This window comes from Narcine bancroftii, chromosome 10, assembly GCF_036971445.1.
Source record: "Narcine bancroftii isolate sNarBan1 chromosome 10, sNarBan1.hap1, whole genome shotgun sequence".
Classification (NCBI taxonomy): domain Eukaryota; kingdom Metazoa; phylum Chordata; class Chondrichthyes; order Torpediniformes; family Narcinidae; genus Narcine; species Narcine bancroftii.
The window spans coordinates 15794618-15815966 of record NC_091478.1 but is presented as its reverse complement, the minus strand read 5'-3'; the positions used below and the strand labels follow the sequence as shown (position 1 = coordinate 15815966).

General features: G+C 39.4%; 1 protein-coding gene and 1 pseudogene across 10 annotated transcripts in view; one reads left to right on the top strand and one right to left on the bottom strand.

Annotated features, from left to right (window-relative positions):
• The window catches only part of atrnl1b (attractin-like 1b), a 617494-nt gene that overhangs the window by 364404 nt on the left and 231741 nt on the right, over nucleotides 1-21349 (bottom strand). For all 10 annotated transcript variants that reach the window (XR_011345361.1, XR_011345362.1, XR_011345364.1 and 7 more), the window contains exon 22: nucleotides 5880-5974. Coding sequence is in view for 6 of the 10 variants with exons in the window: in XM_069900005.1 (XP_069756106.1) it covers nucleotides 5880-5974 (95 nt within the window). In the remaining 4 variants the exon portion in view is untranslated. The remainder of the gene's footprint in view (nucleotides 1-5879; nucleotides 5975-21349) is intronic.
• Nucleotides 18100-18198, top strand: LOC138745139 (U6 spliceosomal RNA; annotated as a pseudogene).

Below are 21349 nucleotides of genomic sequence, written 5' to 3'. Positions count from 1 at the left end.
TGTAATGTGTGTATTCAAGTGTGTGAGCATGTCAAGTCCAACCTCGATCCAAGGTGAATGTCTATATCATTGTTTAAGTGAAATAGTAATTGAGTACCATTTAATGTTCTCCCTTTTGTATCCAGTGTATTAATTAAAATTGCATGTCATTGTAACACTTGTGTCCAGACTCGTCTCTTTGTGAACCCACCAAACTTGATACTCTTCCCAACATATGGACCTCAATGATTTTTTTGTATGTTTTCTTTAGACTACGATCCCAATAGATCACATCAATGTGATGGGGAGGGAGACCCCAGTGATTCTCTTTGCTACTCTTATCGTCCTGTCGATCAACCTCCAATCCATTTCTCTAGAGCAACCATTCTACATTGTAAGGCAGCAAGTCAGAATACTCTCAATAGAGCTCCTGTAGAGCCGTGGCTGGTAGCCTTGCATGCTTCAGGAAGTGGAGTTACTATTGCGCCTTCCTGACAAGTGAAATGTTGTGTATCCAGGATCAGTCACTTCTTAAGTGAACTCCAAGGAAATTGGTGCTCTTTACTCTCTCCACCACCAAATTATTAATGTATAGAGGAGGGTCATTGTTCCTAATCCTCCTGAAGTCCACAATGATCTCCTACACCTTGTCCACATTGAGATTCAGGTTGTTATTCTCGCTCCACATCACAATTTATTCCACCTCCTCACTGTAATGAGATTCACGTTGATCTAATGAGGGCAACTACGGTTGTGTCATCTACAAGCTTGATGACTGTTAGAGATGGATCTGGCGTTGGCATCATGGGCCAGTAGCATGAATAGGAGTACGATGAGCACAGAGCACTGAGGCTCACCAGTGCTCAGCTTGATGGTGCGCAACATTCTGCTATCGACCTGAACAGGCTGTTGTCTTTCCATTTGGAAGTCCATGATCCAGTAACAGAGAGGGATGTTGAGTACAGCGGGGATAGCTTCTCTATCAGTCTCTGAGGAATGATCATATTAAATGCTAAGCTGAAGTCAATGAACAGCAGCCTGGCCTATGAGGCCTCATTCTCCAAGTGGGTGAGGATGGAGTGGGGGGGAGGGGGTGGGGGGAAACAAGGCTCTTACACCATTGCAACGGTTCCTTCTAAAGGTGAATTGAAATGGGCCCAGTGTCTTTGCTGAATTCCATCACCAAATGCTCAAAGGATTTCATAACGGTTGAGGTCAGTGCCACAGGGTGGTAGTCATTGAGGACTGTTACTGTTGCCCTTTTTGGTACCAGGATGATGATGGATGTCTTAAAGCCCACAGGGAATGATAAGACTGGTGCAGTGAAATGTTGAAGATGTCCTTAAAGACCTCCGACAGTTGGTCTGTGCAGTCCTTCAATTCCAAAGCAGGTATGTTGTCTGGTCCTGCTACCTTGTGTGGGTTTACCTCAGACAGGGATCTCCTTACCTCAGCTGCAGCTATGCAGAGGACCTGTTCTTCAGGGGGACACGGAAATCTTTTCAGCATCAGTCTACTTTACTGATGTTCAGTCTGCCCGGAAGAGAGGTGTTGTTGTCTTTAACTTGCAAGGTTGTCTATCCATCACCCTTCACTTTTCCTTGCTTCACCATCCCCAAGTGGCCTATAAGGCACCTTCCATCCTCTCCTCCTTATTCTGGCCATAGTCAGTCTTGAAGGGTTTTGACTGAAATGTTGACAATCCTCCCCTTTCCCTTCTATTGATGCTGTTTGACCCACTGAATTCCTCCAACAGTTTTTTTATTTTGTTTCCATTGAACACTTTATCGGAAGAATGACACCCCTGCCATAGCAGCACTTTCTTAGCGAAGCTTAAAAATTATCAGGGAATGTTTTGATTAAATCTTTGGGTTGCACCAATCTGTCCCAGACCATGCAATTATAACCATAAATGAAAATATGAATTTTGCAAAATCAAAATCAAGGAAAATGTATTTTATGCATCGTAAAGCAATTTAAGATTTCAAAACTATTGCAAAGTAAAAATATCGTAATGCAGTTTCAAAGAGATTGATATATGCAAATCAACTGTCAGGATTCTTGCAAAAACAAATTCACTCCAAACCTACTTTATTGGCTGCAAAGTGCATTGGAATACTCAAGGTCATGAAAGATGATAGATAAGTCTTTTTTGTTTTACTACACTAACTAAAACATGTAGCCCAAGATCCCCACAAAAGCACACGATGAATTGACTGCCGAAGGCTGCTGTCTGGTCTGAGACCTCATTGCTCACATTACTGGGCCTTTCAAAATGAAATATTTATTCATGTGTTTTGAATTTCATTTCATCTTTCAAGACTTGTGCTTTTGTACAAATGACTTTATAAGAAAATAATTTACAATAGTGAATTCCTTGGTACTAAGAATTTCTTATGTCAGTGTACAAACTGAAAAATATTAATGTTTCTGAAATAAACAAAATTTGTATGGCAAAAGACAGCTTGTTCTACTTACAATTTATTAGTAAGGACATATTAACCTTTTTTACTCATACATTGTATGGCCAAGGGGTAATACCAGAGGCAAGGAGGCAGCCAACATCATAAAAGATCCCCATCATCCTGGCCATAATCTCTTCTGAATGCAGTGTTCAGGTAGAAGGTATCAAAACTGGAGGTCTGCTGCCTCTCAGTTCAAATTTTCCCCCCAACAGTTGAACCTCCCCAAACAAACCTAACCATAACACTACTTGAAGACAACCAATGTACTGTCTGCACAATGTACCATGGTTCCTTTGCACTAATTAAGACTGTGAATTTTTTTCTCATTTTATACAGTAAAATCCCTATATTTGGCATCTACAAGGATGGTGGCTAATGGATATGCAAATTTTGTGATTTCCAGAGACACACTCTCACAATACCTAACTAATACACCTGCATTAAGAATAAATAGTTTTAAAAAATCAGAAGAGAGTGCAAAATCTAAAGCAATTTGGAAAAGAAAATCAGTCTTGTACTCCTTAATTATGTAAAGTTCACTTTAATCAGGTTATTCCTGTAATGTATAGAACTTAAATTTAAACCTCAGTCACTGGCATTGTAACAGTGTTGCACTAACCACTACAGGAACCAGGCCACCATCATAATTAACCCCCCACCCCCACCCCAAGTTTACTAGGTAGGGATAAGGAGACACTTTGGGAGAGTTGCCCCAATGGCGACAGGCATCGGTTGGCTCTTCATCCTGGGCACCACCATTCTATTCAAACACACCTTTAATGGAACTTTATTCAAACAGCTGCTGCGGGTGGGACACAACTGGGACGCTCTGCTGGCTGAATAGTTGCTCCCATCTTCACCGAGGGTTTGTGTGGGCTTCAAAGAACCTTTATTTTTACAATTTTAAACTTTTTTTTGGATTTTTTAATTTTCATAGACTCACAAAATTCAAACAAACCATATAATCTTTTTTTTAAGGTTCATGCATCATAGAGAGTCTGTATTTATCCCCCACCTTGGTACAACTGAAAGTAGTCAGTTAAATTAGATTGATACAATTAAATTAAATTAAAAAGAAACTGAAAGAAACACATTGCCTGCATTATGTCCCACTTCTCTGATCACATTCTGGGACAGATTACTACAGTACTCCTATTTCAAAAGGGTGAGGGAACTAATCAATCTGTGTGCCAATATATTTCAAGTAAGGTTGCCACTCCTTAACGAATGTGTTATTTTTCTTCCTAAGATTGCACATGATTTTCTCCAGGGGAATGCAACTCTGAATTTCCACATTCCCTCTTGTGGTATTTAGTTGGGAGTCAGACTTCCATGAAACTGCTATATACTTTCCAGTTAGTGCCAAGGTGACTTTCAGAGAAGAACTTTGGTACTTGGACAATCTACAACTCACGTTATCAATGCCTCCCAGAAGATATACTTCTGGATCCTGTGGAAAATCCATTTTTGTACTTTTTTTTAAGAATGTCCCCAGGTCCTCCCAGAAAGATCTTTATACATAGCCAGATGAAGTGGACAAAAATTCCAACTAAAGTACATTTCTGAAATTTCTGGCTTTGATTTATGTGATTTTTGTGGTGTGAGGTACAACTGATGCAAGAAATTGTATTGCACCAATCCTGAATCTAGCACTGATGACTCTAGTCACGCTATCCAGACATCTCTTGCCACCACACTTCATTGATTGTTGTGCCCATGTCCAACTTCCATCTGTCCTTGGACCTGTGTAAGCCCGTCTTCGGGCCCTCACTTTGGAATATGTAATACATCTTAGAGATAAATTTACACACATTACCCCGTCGAATTAGAATCTCCACATTACTACATCTAGGTAGGGTCATAGATGGTCACAATTTTTCCCTTAAGAAAGATCTTATTTGCAGATAGCAGAAGAATGTTCAATTAGACAAATCGTAGTTGTTCCTCAACTGCTCGAATGACATGGGCTGCCTTGGACCAATCCTCAATACACCTGATCCCCTTCTGGCACCAGGTGTCCAGGATTTTATTCACCAAAGTCAAGGGTATTAAGTTGTTTTGGGTCAAAGGTGTTTTGGGAGATAACCCCACCTTCATTCCAATACGTTGATTTATTCTTTGCCACATCTGAAGTATGTGCTTTAGTATTGGTTACCCATTTTCTTTGAAATTAGTGTCCTGCTATCTTTTCACCTACGACGTGTAGTCTAATTTGTGCCCAGGAGGGGCATCCTCCCTCAAAGAGGGAGGTGATAAACCTTGCCAGGGCTGCCCAGTAATATTTTTTTTTAATCAGGTAATTTTAAACCCCCTCCAAATTATAGTCCCACATCAACTTTTCCAAGGAGATTCTAGCCACTTTACCATTCCACAGGAACCTCCTGACACATTTGTTAAGCATCTTAAAAAATCCCTGTGGCATCTATATAGGTTAACAATTGAAAAAGGTACCAGAGCTTTGGCATCATTCTGACACAGTTAACTCTGCCCACCAGTGTTATGGGCAGAGTCCTCCATTTAGCAAGGTCCACTTCAATCTTCCAGATCAAAGGGAGATAATTAAGTTTGTATAAATTGCACAAATCCTTGTCCACTTTTATCCCCAGATATTTAATGCATTCTTGCAGCCATTTAAATGGACTTCTCTGTTGATATTGTTATAATCTCCATTCGTCAAAGGCACAATCTCACTTTTGTCCAGATTTATTTTATACGAGATAATACGTAATCCTCGCAATACATAATTATACATAATCCTCCAGTGTGGTCCTCAGCCTGGCCAATGACTCCCCCCACCACCGCCCCCCCACCTAATACATCATCAGCGAAAAGGTTGATTTTGTGTTCCACCTGGCCCACACTGAAGCCCTTTATGTCTGGAACAGTTTTAAATTTTTATTTATTCTCATTAGTTTTATTTATATATTTATTTATTGGGGGGGGGGGGAGGGTTTGGCCAATTGCTTGGGTTGCTAGTTGTTCGAATTCCAGATACTGGGGATTTTACTGAATTCATTATCTTTTATTTCCACTTGTGTGTCAATTTAATTTATGCATTGATTAGTGTATTTTACAATGTGCGGTTGCACCAAGCAAGAATTTAAGTTCATCTGTGCTTTGTACTCATGTATATAACAATAAATTCTCATTCACTCATTTATTCAACCTGAATGCACTACTCATTTGAGTGGGAAATTAGGCCTATCAGTCCAAAAGTAATTTTGACAAGTTCAAATCGTAACAAGTAATATAAACAATACTACTAATTTCTGAATGATAGACATAAAATGCTCAATTTTCTATTCACAATACATTTACTGAGAATCAAGAAACACAAACTGGAATGATTCACAAAGCAAAATGAGATAGTGAACGTAACTGAAAAAAAATGGGAAAGGCACTTGTAAAAACCCTCAAACTGCAAAAAGAACAAACCTGTTCTGGAGTAGCCATGAAGTTGATAGCAGTGTAATGCCGATCGTCATCCTGCGTAAGGCTGAAGGTGAACTGATAATCAATCAAAAGACTGTCTGTGGGAAAGATTCAAAAGCAGATCGTAAATAAACGTTGAATTCTGTCAAAAACAGAAAATTATTTACACATATACGCCGCAAAGGTAACTAAGAGGAAATTATTTTCCTTGTGTTGTCATAGAAATAATTATGTATCCATTTTTTAGTCTATATGAAGATCTTCACTGACAAGTGCATTGTCACCTGTCCTTGGAACATATTCTTCCTGGAAGAGGTCTTCTACCAACACACTGGTACCCAGCTTAGCTAAGGGCAGGGCCTTTGCAAGTGTAACTGTTCAGGCTTCACCCCAAGATGCCTCAACAGCCACTGTCTTATAATCACAAACATTTAGTCTCTCATGTAATACTAAAAAAAATATAACATTAAATAAATTAACTATAAAAACCAGCAGAATTTAAAATCTTAAATAATTTCAATCAAATCAATCTTTTTTTTTTCTTCCTTCCACTTTCTCTGCACCAGTTTTTTCCCATTGAATTCATTAGATCTTCTGGATATGCACCAGGGTAAGTTGAGAGAGGCTCAGTAGACTGATTTATTAAAAAGTGATTTACATAAACGGGATATTAAAATCAGTGTTTTTCTTTAAAGGGCGGCTAATGAGACACAAATAAAGGTAAGGAAAATTCATAGGAAGGAAGGCAACCAATAATTTTCCATTGCCACAGAAAGCACATATCTGAACTCTCGTGCCTTGCAGACAAAATGGATGGAGACCACCAAGCAGGTGAAGAACCATATGGAGACAGGTTTGAAATTTTTCAAAGAAATAATGGCATTTTAATAAATTTTCATTAGTATATAAGATTTGAAGTTCGCAGAAAATAATGACTATATTTAAAGATACTATCTGGCGGTACAGTAACAGTAGTTAAGGAAAACACGAGCCACGCAATTTTATTCACCATTTAAAAAACAAAAACATACTCGAAAAGAAAGCAAATTTAATACTAAATTATAAAATAGATTCATGTGTCTCAAATGCATTTTCTTTGTGGGATTGATTTTCCTGGATCAGTCAATGACTGTCAATGTGAAAGCACAACATAATCCACCCATGTTGCTCCAATAATCCAACTTATGGGATACTATTGGCAAAATAAATTCCTTTATCAGATATTGAAGAAAACTGTCTAAATATATCCTAGCCTAGATCAAATCTGATCAGGTTAATTTCTGCTCCATCACTTTATTCTCTGAATAATCGGCAAAGTGAACAAAACTTGTAATTTTATGCTGTACTGTTAGAAATAGAAGTACCTTAACAGAAATTGCTCGAGACAAAAATTGAGAACAAAGAACATTTATTATAACAACAATGCAAAGTTGGGTGCTTCCCCTTACCCTGGGAATACACATATACACTGGGGCTCACCCAACATTTATACAGTTCATTTCAGTATCAGAATACCCTCCCCCTTACATTCTTCTGCCCCCTGGATGGGTTTGGCATAGGCAATCCTTCCTGCCTACGTGCAGTTTCAGTGGACTTGGAGGACCAGGGGGTATCCTGTCGGTGTCTTCTCATGTCATTATCCCCATTGTCCTTATTCATACCCTTGTCCCCATTCACACCTTTCCGACTCTCAGAGCTACAGTCTCTTCATATGCAGAGTTCGCTAATCCTGTCTAGGTTTACTAATTAAATATGCATAACTTGATAAATCTGTGTATGGCTTACTAATTTTATATGTAGAACTTGGTACTTCTGTCTAGGGCTAGGAGACCCTTATCTCATCCAGACTATCTCAACTTCCTACATTCTTTTATTCCTTACCTCTTCTTATCTTATTCATGCGGTGGGCTCACTGATCCTGTCAAAAGGACTAGAAGGTTCTTATCTTACATAAGCTGACTCTGCTTTCTGCATCCTAATTTCCATGCTTAGCCTGTTCATACTGGTTTAATTCATCACTCCATGTGTCTGTACTAGTTTCCCCATCTTTCATATTTTTATGTCAAGTTTACTCATCTCTCACAGTACCAAATGACAAATCCAAAACAAAATTCTAAGGGAAGTAACTATTTTTGTCTCATAAGGTTACATACTAAATTACAATTAATGTTCATGACATTCTCAGTTATGAAAGTTCTATCCAATTTTTCAGTAGTGCATTTGAAGCCAAAATAAGCCTTCAAGTCATTCAGATATGCTTTTCAAACAATAGACTACAAATCATATTTACTTTCGGTGAAATAAAACAGCTGAAGGAAACACTGAGTGAAAGAAAACTATCCAGGAGCTTTCTAACTAATATAAAGCAAAATTGAATCCATGTTTGGCGTAGCAATTAGTGCAACACCTTTACAGCACGTGCGATCGGACTGTACTGCCGATAAGGAGTTTGCACATTTTCCCCGTGGGCTCCAGTTCCTTCCCATTGTTCAAAATGTTCCAGGGGTGAAGGTTAAATGGGTGTAAATTGGGCAGCACGGACTCGTGGGTCGGAATGGCCTGTTACCATGCTGTAAGTCAAAATTTAAAATATATAAACAATAAGGAACATTACACCTTTGAAGTACAAACATTATTTCTATCCCCCTCAAGTTTCATAGAGAAAATATGTAAAATAAATTAGGGGGCTACAATAAGATTACCAATTAAAGTAATCTGCATAGAAAACATTGCAGAAGTTATCAGTGGATGAAAGCTGAATATAGTTTCATATGAAATTCTGTCTGTTATTTTAGAAAACCATTCTTCCTTTACTAAAATAACAAGAAAAAAATCAAGCATACAGTGGGCCAAGTGGCCCACAATTAGCCCCTCAAGCCTCTAGCATTCATAGCTCGCCTAGATTCATGTAACACCTGATAGATGTGTAAACTGGACCAGAACATAAAAACTGTCCATCGGTTCCTTTCTCTAGAACCACTGTGGAAATTCAAGAAACACTGAGGGTGAACGGGTTGGAAATTACAGAAGCATATGGAAACTTCAAAGAATAGATTAATGCCGCAAAACTCTCTCAAATAAAGCATATTCATGTTCAAGGTTCATTCTCCAGCAGATTCTCCTCCTTTCTTGATTCATCCAACCTGGACCATTTGAAAGAAAATGCATGGCACTAGCCCACAAAAATACCTCCAAGATCCCAGATAACATACATTGAGATAATCTGCATCACCAACCCTTGTTCCACCTTAAAGGATACAGCTGGACAGGCAGCTGACAGTAACTGACACAGAGATTTTCATCTTGAATACAGCATAACTGGACAGATATTGACCACTATCCCAATGGGCATCATGAACCTCCAAAAGATAATGCACATTTATACACAAATATTGCAGAGAAAAAAAAATCCGACAGGTGTCAGAAATGCTTGTTAGGGAGTTACGTTCTTATCATATAGGCATGAATGAAAGGTGAGTCCACTCACTGGTGTAATATTGTGGGAATGTTGCACTGTTGGAGATGGTGTCCAAAGCAACATCTGACCTCTTAGGGGACAGAGAAACACCCATGATAAAATCTGGAGAAGGGGATTATCCTCCCATAATCCCGGTCAGTTTCATGCCTCCAAAGCAAATAATTGTATCGCATGGATGAGTGTGGGAACTTGTACATTTGGGTCTCATTTCCAATCTTAAAACAATGTTACATATTCAAGTACTTGCACCACAAAAATAAAAATGACTGTGCTGGAGTCATTAATTAACCCACACAAGGCAATTTTTTTTAAAACTTGATCAGTTTTAGTCAATTCTACATTTCAATTATTCAAATAGCGTCATCAACACTTTAAATAACCAACATGAAATGTGTATAATAGAGAGAACGACATCAAAAGATGTCAAACACTTATTTTTGAAGTTTACATTTCTCGAATGTTGATTATGAAAGTTGTGTTTGATCAGGGAAAATGTCCACCTCAACCTCTTCATACTTAAATTTTTACTGAAAATATTTAAAGACAATGTATTTTTATTGTTTAAAAACAATCATAAAGATGGCAAGATTCTTTGACAATGTATTTGAACTCCAATCTCCAGATATAAAAGGAATTGTCTGATGATAGGGTTCCAGCTCTTTAAAGGGCTGAGGGTTAAATACTGAGAGACAATCTACTTTATGACTATGTTTTTATGAGCCATATTATATCACCATCTTTCTATTTAACACAGCGTTTAAAATACAACAAACAATAAGGGAAGGCTTTTTCAGCATCAAAATAATATTGAATTCTCACCAAAAAAAAATGCTGGCTGCCACCGATCACCAACACTCCGCACCAAGGCCCCACTCCTGTCAGGAGCCTGAGGTTCCCACTCCTGCCCGGGAGCAGGTTGTCCCCAGTGCCAGTGGCATCCTGACATCCCCAGTCAGTTCAGCTCCAAAACAATTTTGGATAAATGAGGATTCTGGAGAATCTGAGTTGTACTGTCTATCAAACATACATCATGTACCAGGACTATGGAGATTTATTTTTGTTTATTTTATATAAACTATGCACAAATTAGTTTATTAATTTACACAGAAGTTACTGGGGAAATAAGCACATGTAAAATCCTCATTTCTCTGTCAAGGCACAAATAACCCAGCAATTTGTGAGGTGGATTGCTGTACAATCCCCATCTTGCCCAATTAGCCAAAACAAAACCAGATTTTAATGGCAGTCACACCAGGTTGCTGCTTTTATCCAACTAAAACAATTAAACTCACCACAGGTACTTTGGCCTGTCACCTGATGTGAGGTTCATTTTAATGGTGAGTTTCATGTCTCTCCAATGTACCTCAACCTCAGAAGCCAAGACAGTAATAACTGAAACTGTTTCCTTCAGTAAATGTTGCCTCACAGATTTTTGAAATTTATTTTTTTAAATTTCTCATGAGCCTCTTTTCTGTTTTAATCCAACTGTTTCTTAATTTTACCCATTCTTGTTATAAATCTGAAATGTAATTGGTGAATTAGACAGAACGCTGGTGAAAGTTTCCTCATAGCGAGCTTGTTGAAAATTCCCTGGATGAAGGGTTTTGGGCCAAAACCTCGACCATTCTTTTTCTCCCACTGATCCTCAAAGTTCCTCCAGAAGATTCTAGTACCTGCAGCCTCCTGTGTGTCTCCTAATAGTCACACTCAGTCATAAGGCCCTGCGTTGGGGGCCACGAAGCTCTAAACCCAGAACTGCTGTCCAAACCAGTCAGTGCCGCAAGTTCGCTCGTGAATTTTTCAATGTAAACATTTTGGGTTAGGACCAGTCACGGAAAGGTCACGACTGTCTGTTTCTCTCCGTGAATGCTGCCTGAGTCACTCCAGCTTCTCATTGTTTGTGTGAAGATTCCAGTATCTGCAGTCCATGTGCTGCCCCCGTCAGCTCGTTGTACAGAATATCAGGGTAACAAGGTACAGATTCACCATGGGTTGCGAACTCTGTGTTTGAGATGCCACCCTGTCGGAGCACTGGGATAACATTCCCTGTTACCGGCGTGGACTTGAAGGGCCGAGATGGCCTGTTTCCATGCCATAAACTGTTATATGTCCTTTACCGATCAAGGCCCCAAAATGTTCCTCGCCACTCCCTTTGCGCAGATGTAAATCCAGCAATTTGCTAGAAAAGCTCAAACATGCCTGAGAATAGTGAAATATTAAGCATATTGCTGTATGGTCTGGAGTTCTTTCCAGACCAGATGAGATATGGTCAGCAGTTTCCCTTCCCCTAATGGACCTAAAAATGTAGCTAATTTATTTACAACAAATCAGTACTTGTGCAGTAGCTCTCCCTAACAATAAATAAAGCTGAATTGAAAGGCTAAACTCATTGAAATGTCCCTTTACTGTGTGTAATTTGAAGTTGTGTATCCAGATCGGTAGCCTGGGTCTATATTAACACATATATTCCAAGGTAATCTTGAAACATGATTTCTTTAGCAATTCCCTTGTGCAGCTGCTAAAAACAAGTAAGAAGCCAGTTTGTAGAAAGTGAATCAAAAACAGAAAATGCTGGAAACACTAAACAGATCAAGCAGCATCTGTGGAAAACAATTACAAGGCTCATCTTGACCTGAAATGTTAACTTTGTTTTTCATTTAAACTGCAATGAAACATGCCCTTTGACTCAATTCCTAAGTTGACCATTTATCACCCATTTGCTTTAACCCCACACTTTATTCTCCTCATTTTTTCATCAGCTCCATCCAGATGCTACCACTCATTGAACACAAGAAACAATTTACAGAAACCAATTAGTTTATGAAGCAGAGCTCTGGGATGTGGGAGGAAACCAAAGCACTTGGAGGAATCCCACCTGATTGCAGGGCCTTTATCTTCTACCTTCTCAGATTACGGTTTTAGACTCTAATAGCTTTTTCTCCTCACAAATTCAGAGATTATCTTCAGTTTTCTCTGATTTTACCTTCAAATATCTTAATCATGCGCCCATCTTGCCTCCCAAATTTCATCCTTTCTATTTTTAATCGCCTCCAGGCTTGCTGCAGTGAACAGTTCTTCTTATCAAGCATAAGATTTCCATCTTCGCTCCAGATTACCCTTAGTATCCTTGGAAATCTATTAATCAGGTGGACTTTTTTTTAAAATATGAACATGTTTGCTTTGGATCCTCTCTCTCCTTGAAAACCTCCCATTGTTCTCACACTATTATCACCTTTATTCCCAGTCTATTCCCCAACACATGTTAAATTTAAATGAATTGATTATCTCGCTTGATGCAACCTGCCACTACCACCTGTTCATTTACCCAGATTCAAATTTCAAAATTGTCTTCACCTGCTTGACTTATAAAAGTGCAGATTTTTTTTTAAAAAAAAGCTTTCCTGGATACAATGCATAGCAACAGCTGAGGTGAGGAGAACTCTATCCAAGGTGAACCCACGCAAGGCAGCGGGACCAGACAACATAGCTGGTCGGGAACTGAAGGACTGCGCAGACCAATTGACGGAGGTCTTCACAGACATCTTCAAAACCTTACTGCAGCAGTCCATCATGCCCGTATGGTTCAATACAGCCACGGTCATCCTGGTACCCAAGAGAGCGGCTATAACAGGCCTTAACAACTACTGTTCTGTGGCATTGACCTCGGTGATAGAATGCATCAAAGCATACCTCCCAAAGATGCTAGACCCATTTCAATTCACTTATCGAAAATATCCCACAGATGAAGCTATAGCCTTGTTGCTTCACCCCATCCTGGCCCACCTGGAGAACGATGCCTCATACGCCAGCCTACTGTTCGTTGACTTCAACTTAGCATTTAATACAATCATTCCCCAGAGGCTGGTGGAGAAGCTGTCCTCACTGGGACTCAACACCCCTTTTGGTAAATGGATCCTGGACTTCCTAACAGAAAGACCATAGTCTGTCCGGTAGCAGAATGTCAAGTAGCATCACACTAAGCACCGTCACACCTAAGGGCTGTGTAATCAGCTCACCCCTGTTCATGCAATTGACCCTGACTGCAACGCCAGATCCAGCTCCAACAGTATCATCAAATTTGCAGATGACACAGCAGTCATCGGTTACATTAGCAACAACGACGAGTCACACTACACAGAAAAGATGGAAAATCTTGCAAAATGGTACCAGAGTAATAACCTGACTCTCAATGTGGACAAGGAGATGATCGTGGAATTCAGGAGGACCAGAAATTACCACCCTCCGCTACAAATTGTTACGAGCCTAGAGGACTCCAAAACCAACCAGCAATAGAAATTCACCAAGACAAATCGTTACTTAAACAAAAGTTGCTTTTAATTTTCTTTAAACATAATAACAGGATCAATCTTTAACTTATTACTATTAACTTAACCCCCTTCTAAATCTAAGAACATGTGTATGTAATGCATATATGTTCAGGAAAGTTCTTTGTTTCACAGTCCAATCATTCACTTTTCACTTCTCCAAGTTCACCAGTAACAGGGAATTCTTATACTTTGCACTGAACTTAACATGTATGATTCTTCACGAGGCTCTGGTGCTTAAAGTTAAGTGGTTACTGCTCAGTAAGTTTCTTGTTGGCTTCAGAGAGCTATTTGTTGCTTATTGGACGGACACACACAAACTGATTTCCTCCAATCAGTCATTTCAGTGTCTTGCTGAAGAAACTTGCCCCATCATAGGTTTTCCAAATGATAACCTCTTCTTCCAGGTCACCACAGAGTTCGTCTTGCTTCCCTATTTCGGGAGAAACACTCTAGCCAGCTATTTCCTCTTGTAAGGGCTACAAAGGTTTTGAACAGGCTGAACTCAGAACTCACAACCTGTCTTCAGAATGGAGTTTTACAACAAGCCTGCCAGCTTGCCATTTTTCAGCCTCAACTGCTACTGTAGGACTGACTCCTCTCTCTCTCTCTCTGAGAAAAATCCTGTTTATTCTTTCGTCTCTGCTTATAAAATCCAAAACCTCTTCCAAGGCTACAAACCCATTCTTTGAAAGATCTTATCAGCACTTGAGCCCAGACTTTTCCATTTGCTCCTGCTTTGGAAAGAATTAGTAAAGCCAAGTGGAGCCTGAATGTCCAGCTTCACCAAAGCTCTTTCATTTTAAATTAGATATCTTTTGTGAAGTGTTACTTTATTTGTGGTGACCTACATTAAATCCCCCACAACCTCTCTCTTTTAAAGGCATAATTATATATAATATATAATATAACCCACAACAACATCAAAAACTCTGTTGTAGTGAGAGAGAAAGTGAAGAGCACCAAGTCCCTTGGACTTTACTTAACTAGTGTCCTATCATGGACACTTAGCATCTCCTCACTTGTCAGGAAGCTGCAACAGTGACTGCACTTCCTAAGAAGACTGAAGCAGGCAAGGCTACTGGCCATTATTATATCAACCTTCTTTTGGAGCTCTATTGAGAGCATTCGGGACAGTTGCTGCAGTGAAATGGATCAGAAGTCAATCTATAGGACCATAAGAGTAGCTGAGAGGATCACTGGAGTCTCCCTCCCCACCATCTACATGAACTAAAGATCATTGTCTAAAGAGGGCACACAAAATCAGAGTCCCCTTCCCCCCTGCACAAAGCATCTTTCAGCTGCTCCCGTTGGAGAAGTGATACAGAAATATCAGATCCAGCACCACACGGCTAAAGAAAAGCTTCTTCCCAAGGGCAGTGAGGATGCTGAAAAACCAAAGGAACTGCTCACACCAACCATCCGAGGCTCTTATTTGTACAAAGCAATATTTATTTGTTTGTAGAGATAGAATACTTGTTGTGCACATGTATTGTTTCTCTATATATGTGTTATATCTGGTTGCGTGTGCATGTTTTGCACTGAGGACCAGAGAATGCTGTTTCGTTGGTTTGTACTTGTACAATCAGATGACAATAAACTTGAATTGACTTGACTTGTTGGGGTAGTTGAAAGCCTCAATTATCAATGCAATTACGAGCAAGAACAATATGATCCACAAGGAGAACTCTTCTCCAACTGCACTCATCGTGACACTTTGTAATGATAAGAAAGCTGCTATTAATTTTAAGTGAGCGATTCAGCTCAGTCACAGCCCTTCCGGTCCACAAGCCCGAGCCACCTAAATACACGTGACCAATTAGCCTACTAATCTGTACATCTTTAGAAAGTGGGAGGAAACCCGCATACAGGGAAGAATGTAGAACTTCCAGCGACAGATTGGAATCCGGGTCACTAGTGCTTAACAGTGTTGCCATAACGACTACATTACTCCAAAGCTATTATTAGTTGTTATTAACCCAATCTCATAAATTTATGGTCATTCGCATTTCTGCTATTGACAGCAAATCACTGATGTTCCACTGTCAAGCATATTTCATATCTGCACATTGTTGTTTCCACTAAGAAACAAAAGCATGACAAACCAACCATCAGGATCTTGGATACCTCATAGTCTCAAGCAGGTTTGGCATTGAGCAGCTTGAAATTAGTTGGTAATTATTGCAAATGGTTATATTTATATTCCTGCCGATTCATCTAGACCAGCATTTCACAGATCACTGGTGGTCTGTGAGTTTGTTAGAAATGTTGAAGCAAAAACAAAATATACTGCTATAACAAACGAGTAAAATGTAAAATGACGCTAAATTTCATGACCATAAAGGAATTATCTCAAAATATTTTTCCCAAATCCAAGTCACAATGATCAAAAAGAGGCTGAAGCTCATTGGAAACCCTCCCACGCCCCCTTCCTGATGACATATGAGTATGTTATAAGTGGTCCATCACAATTAAGGGAATGCTTTAGATAATTTATATGAAAAAAGGCTGAGGACCACTGTTCTAGACGGCTTTAACTTTTAGCTTCCTGATAAGTAAAAATACAAAACTGGAGAAATTCATTAGGTCAAACAGTGTACTTTATATAGCAAAGATAGATACACAACCAATGTTTTGGGTTTAAGACCTTCATCAAGGTATGGAAAAGTGTTGGCAGGTGTCCAAGCAAAAAGGTGGGGGGAGGAGCATGGTCCCAAAGGCAGGAGATCACAGGTGGAGCGGGAGGGAGGGCACGGCAGCAAACAGGGGGGAGGAAGGATGGCTCAGTGAATAGAGGGAAGGAGTGGAGACCTAAGGGTATGAAGACAAGGGAAGGGAGGGAGAATGAAGAGTAGGTTAGCTGAAACCAGTGAAATCAATTATTGTCCCAACCAGCTGGAGAGCGCTCAGGTGGAAAATCAAGTATTGTTCCTGAAATTTACGGGTGGTCTTGGTGGGATAGTGCATGGACAGACGGGAGTATGGGAAGGGAACAGAACTGAAATGGTTGACCACGGAGAGACCCCTGTTACAGATGCAGAGTGAAGGTGCTCAGGAAAGCGATCTCCCAGTCTGCGCCCAGTCTCTCCAATGTAGCGAACGCCACAAAGGGAGCACAGGATGCAGGTAGCAGGGCAAAGTACCTGTGGCCTTCTCTACACAAGAGAGACTGGGCCCAGAATGAGAGATCACTTCGCTGAGCACCTTCGCTCTGTCCACATCATTGACAGGGATCTCCCAGTGGCTAACCATTTCAATTCTGCATCCCACTTCCATTCTCACTCATCCGTCCATGGCCTTATGCACTATCCCACCAAGACCATCCATAAATTGGAGGCACAACACTTGATTTTCCATCTGGGCACTCTCCAGCTGGATGGCATTAACATTGACTTTTCCAGTTTCCGCTAACTTACTCTCCATTCTCCCTCCTTGCCCTTCCCATTGTCTTCTTTCCCTTTGCTCTCCACCCCATTGAGCTATCCCTCCTCCCTCTGCTTGCTAATGTACCCTCCCTCCTTTCTCTACCTATTACCTCCTGCCTTTGGGACCATGCTCCTCCCCCTACACCCGCATCTTTTTGTTCTGATGCCTGCCAACATTTTTCGCTGAAGGGCTGAAGCACAAAACGTTGGTTCTGTATTTTTATCTTGGCTATATAAAGAACATTGTTTGACCTGCTGAGTTTCTCCAGCATTGTGTTTCTACTTCAACCACGGTGCCTGAAGAGTTGGAAGGTATTCTAGCTTTAGATGGCAAGCTAACAATTTAACAAAAAGGTAAAGCCAATCCTTCAATGTTTTGCAAACATTTAATCAAGTACTCACTGAAATCTAGTCAAGAATAATTAAAGAAATGACCTGGGATTGTCAAAAGTAAATAACAAATGGTGTACAATTACATATCTCCAGTATTAACTAACAAATGGCTGTGATATTGAAAATATTTAATTGCTTTTCAAAGATAGAATTTGGTGAGTCAATGAAATGACAAAAATTTCTTTGGGGAGGAAAAAAAAGGTTAAAAGGCCTTTTAATGCTTTGGACTCAATGTCCTCGATTTCTGGGACTATCAACAAACACATAGACACTGAGTCGTTTTCCAAGACTGGTTTTATACCCAACAACCAGTTCGTTTGTACTATACTTTACTACTATAATGGTTTACCCATGGACCCAGTCTGAAGTATACAAGATGAAAGGGTAAAAATGGCCAGAGACCAAAGGGTTAAATGGTCAGAATCAATTCTTTATCATTTACACCTGGACCATTATTGAAACTACTTTGAGAGTCTTCACCTTTATATTAGTCATCTCCAGTATCATTTTTAATCACTATTTTTCTCCTGAAGTACCAATTATTTTGTATGAAACCTTGTTCATGCTGATCCATTTTTAATCAGGTTGTAAAAAAGCATGCCGTGTTCACTTTAGCAACACATATCTTAAAATTGGAACAATATAGTGAAGATTAACATACCCCCTACGCAAGGATGACATGCAACTTCTTATTTTTTTTTAAGAAAAGCGTGGCCATTCTCAAATGACATAAAAACTAGTATGAAATGAATGTTTTTGAAGCCATTTACCCTCAGATTACAAAAAGGCCCAGAATTTACACAGATGCACACTTAGAATATGTTTTTTCACAAAAATAATCTTAAAAACTGTGTTACAGAAATGGCACTCTGCAAACTGTACATCAGCAAAATATTTTGATTGCTCCGATTCAGCGTCAACCTCCGTGCAAGTTTCAAGAAACTGCTGAGTGGCTGTTTTGCACATTAAACGTGCAGATGAAAGTTGGGCTGTAATTGAAACCCATTAGTCCCCTTTTATTGCAAAATATATGTGGCTGCAGCCTTTCTCACTGGGCCATAAAAGGAAAAGTAAAAACAATTTTCTGTAGTCAACAGCCCCTAAAACTAAATTATCATTTTTTTTATGCTTTAGTTTTTATTTCTTCCTCTCCATCCAATTTTTATTTCCCTCTCTATATTAATTTCTGATTTGATTTAAATTCTTCCTTCTTTTCTTTAGTTCCTCTGACTGCTTATCACCTTTCACTGCAGAATATCACTGCAGGATATCCAGTCCAGTAATCCTTCCTGATCATTCCCAGCTAACATCACGTTGCTGCCATTTTGGAATATATCTTTCCCAATTTGGCATGCCCAAGACAATATAATTTATGTTTAAGATGCTGATTTTAGCCAGCCAGTTACACCCATACTTTTCAGAAAGGAATTCTTCCTTACTAAGAATACTTTCAAAGGAAAACTAGGTTATATTCCAATATAGATGTTATCTGCTACTTATCATGGCTGTGAAATTAAATGTTCAATGATAGAGCAAAATTGTTCATTTTAAATCCATATTAAAGTTGTGTCAAAATTCATGTAAACATTAATATTTCCACTCTTCCATTAAAATATTCAATACTATGGCATAGCAAATATTTGGAGATGGGACATATCAATAAAAATACTTATTAAATGTGTATAAATATACAAGTTATGCACAAGTATTTTTTATTGCTAAACAATGGCCTGTTTCCGCGCTGTAAATTGTTATGTTTATGATAGGCTGGAACCCTTATGAAGATTTTGGAAAAGGAAGGGTACTAACACAAAACAGAAAATGCTCATTCTCTCCAATGGTTGCTGCCCCACTTAATGAGTCTCACCAGCTTTTCATTATGTGGGCAACAGACATGGATGGAAACAAGGTGCTGTATTACCTGAGCCAACAGGTTATCAACGAACCCTTTCTGACACGTCTATTATTCAGGATAGCTATCCTTCATGGGTGAAAAATAAACCTAAAGGTGACTCCAACATCAAAAATCGATTTATTAAATGCACCTCAATCGATTAATAAATATGCTAAATATACTAATGTATACATTCTACACCACAAAGGTAGCATATTTTATATTGTCTCTCCATGCCTGGCATTTATTAACATGGCTCCTGATACTCTCAACATGTATTGGAGCCCCCTAGATTTTACATCTTCAATGCTCTGCCATATTCCAGGCCAAATTCAATCTCTTCAAAGACATTTCAAGTTACCCATCAGCTCAATGATTTATGTAAGTGAACAGTCTATTAATTCATTAACTTAAAAATTCTCGTTCCTTTACTCCCCCTCCCCCCAATCTATGTGAGCACCTCCAGTACTCTACATTTATCCAATTCTTGTCTAAAAATCCCTTTAACTTATCATTAAAAATGCTTGCACTGGTGGGACAGATTCTGAGACTTCTTCACGTGACTATCCCTTCCTCCTTCATGACTGAGCATTTACCCTCATTGCAACATAATATTCCACCCAATAAAAAGGCTAAAAGATGCATTATTCAATTGAATCAGTCAGCCATTCACTATCACATCTGCTATATTTAAAGTAGAGACATAAAGCACAGAAGTGGACCATTTCTTCAGCCAGCTCCATCCATGCCAACCTTTTTGCCCGCCTACACATTTAGAAATAATGAAAGCATTCAAATAAAATAGAAAAAGCAGAGGAGTTTATTTAATGACCCAATGCCTTTTCTCCAAACTTTCCCCGCAGTGCTCTTGGAGACTTCAGTTAAACCTGGAAATTTGACAACCCTTTCCATAATGGTAGCCATTTCTACATCTGTCAGAGACCCCAAATTCTGGAATGCATTAACAACCTTTCCACTTCATTCTCCTTCTTCAAGGGCATTGTTTAAAACAGTCTCTTCAACTAAACTTAGTAACTTTTCCAAAATCCAATTCCTATGGTGCATGGCAATTGCTGCCTGATTATCCTCCTAGCAACATGGAATTCTGATTTAAGCTTTATTGTCAAAGTACATATATATCACATACAACCCTGAAATTCTTTTCTCGGCGGGTGAGGCAGAATTACCACTTATTGGTAGTTTTAAAAAAAGCTGTACACAACATATAAATGTAAACAACCAAAGAACTGTAAACAGACAATGAATGTAAACAAATTGACAGTGCAATATAGAGAATTTTTAAAAATCAACAACATTCCCAAGTAAGAGTCCTTAAATGAATCCTGGATTGAGTTTATTGTTAAGGAGTCTGATGGTGAAGGAAGTAGCAGCTGTTCATGAACCTGGTGATCTGAGTCTTATGGGATCTATACCTCTTTCCAGATGGCGGCAGCGAGAACAGAGCGGGTACACCCTTGATGATTGCTGCAGCTCTCCGATGGCAGTGTTCCCTGTAATGTTCTCGACAGTGGGGAGGATTTTGCCTGTGATTACCTGGGCTGTGTCCACTGCCTTTTGGAGGGCTTGACACTCAGGGGTATTGGTGCCCCCATACTAGTCCATACTGCAGCCAATCAGCATACTTTCCACCACACATCTGTAGAAATTTGCCAGGGTTTCTGGTGTCATACAAAACCTCCACAAACTCCTGAGGAAGTAGAGGTGCTGATGAGCTTTCTTCATGCTGCCATTAGTGTGTTGGGTCCAGGAAAGATCATCTGAGATAGTGACTCCCAAGAACTTAAAATTTGCTCACATTCTCCACCTCTAATCCCTCAATGATCACTGGATTGTATACCTCTGATTATCCCCTCCCGAAGTCAACAATCAGCTCCTTAGTTTTGGTGACATTGAGTGCAAGGTTGTTGGTGCACCATTCAGTTAAGTTTTCAATCTTC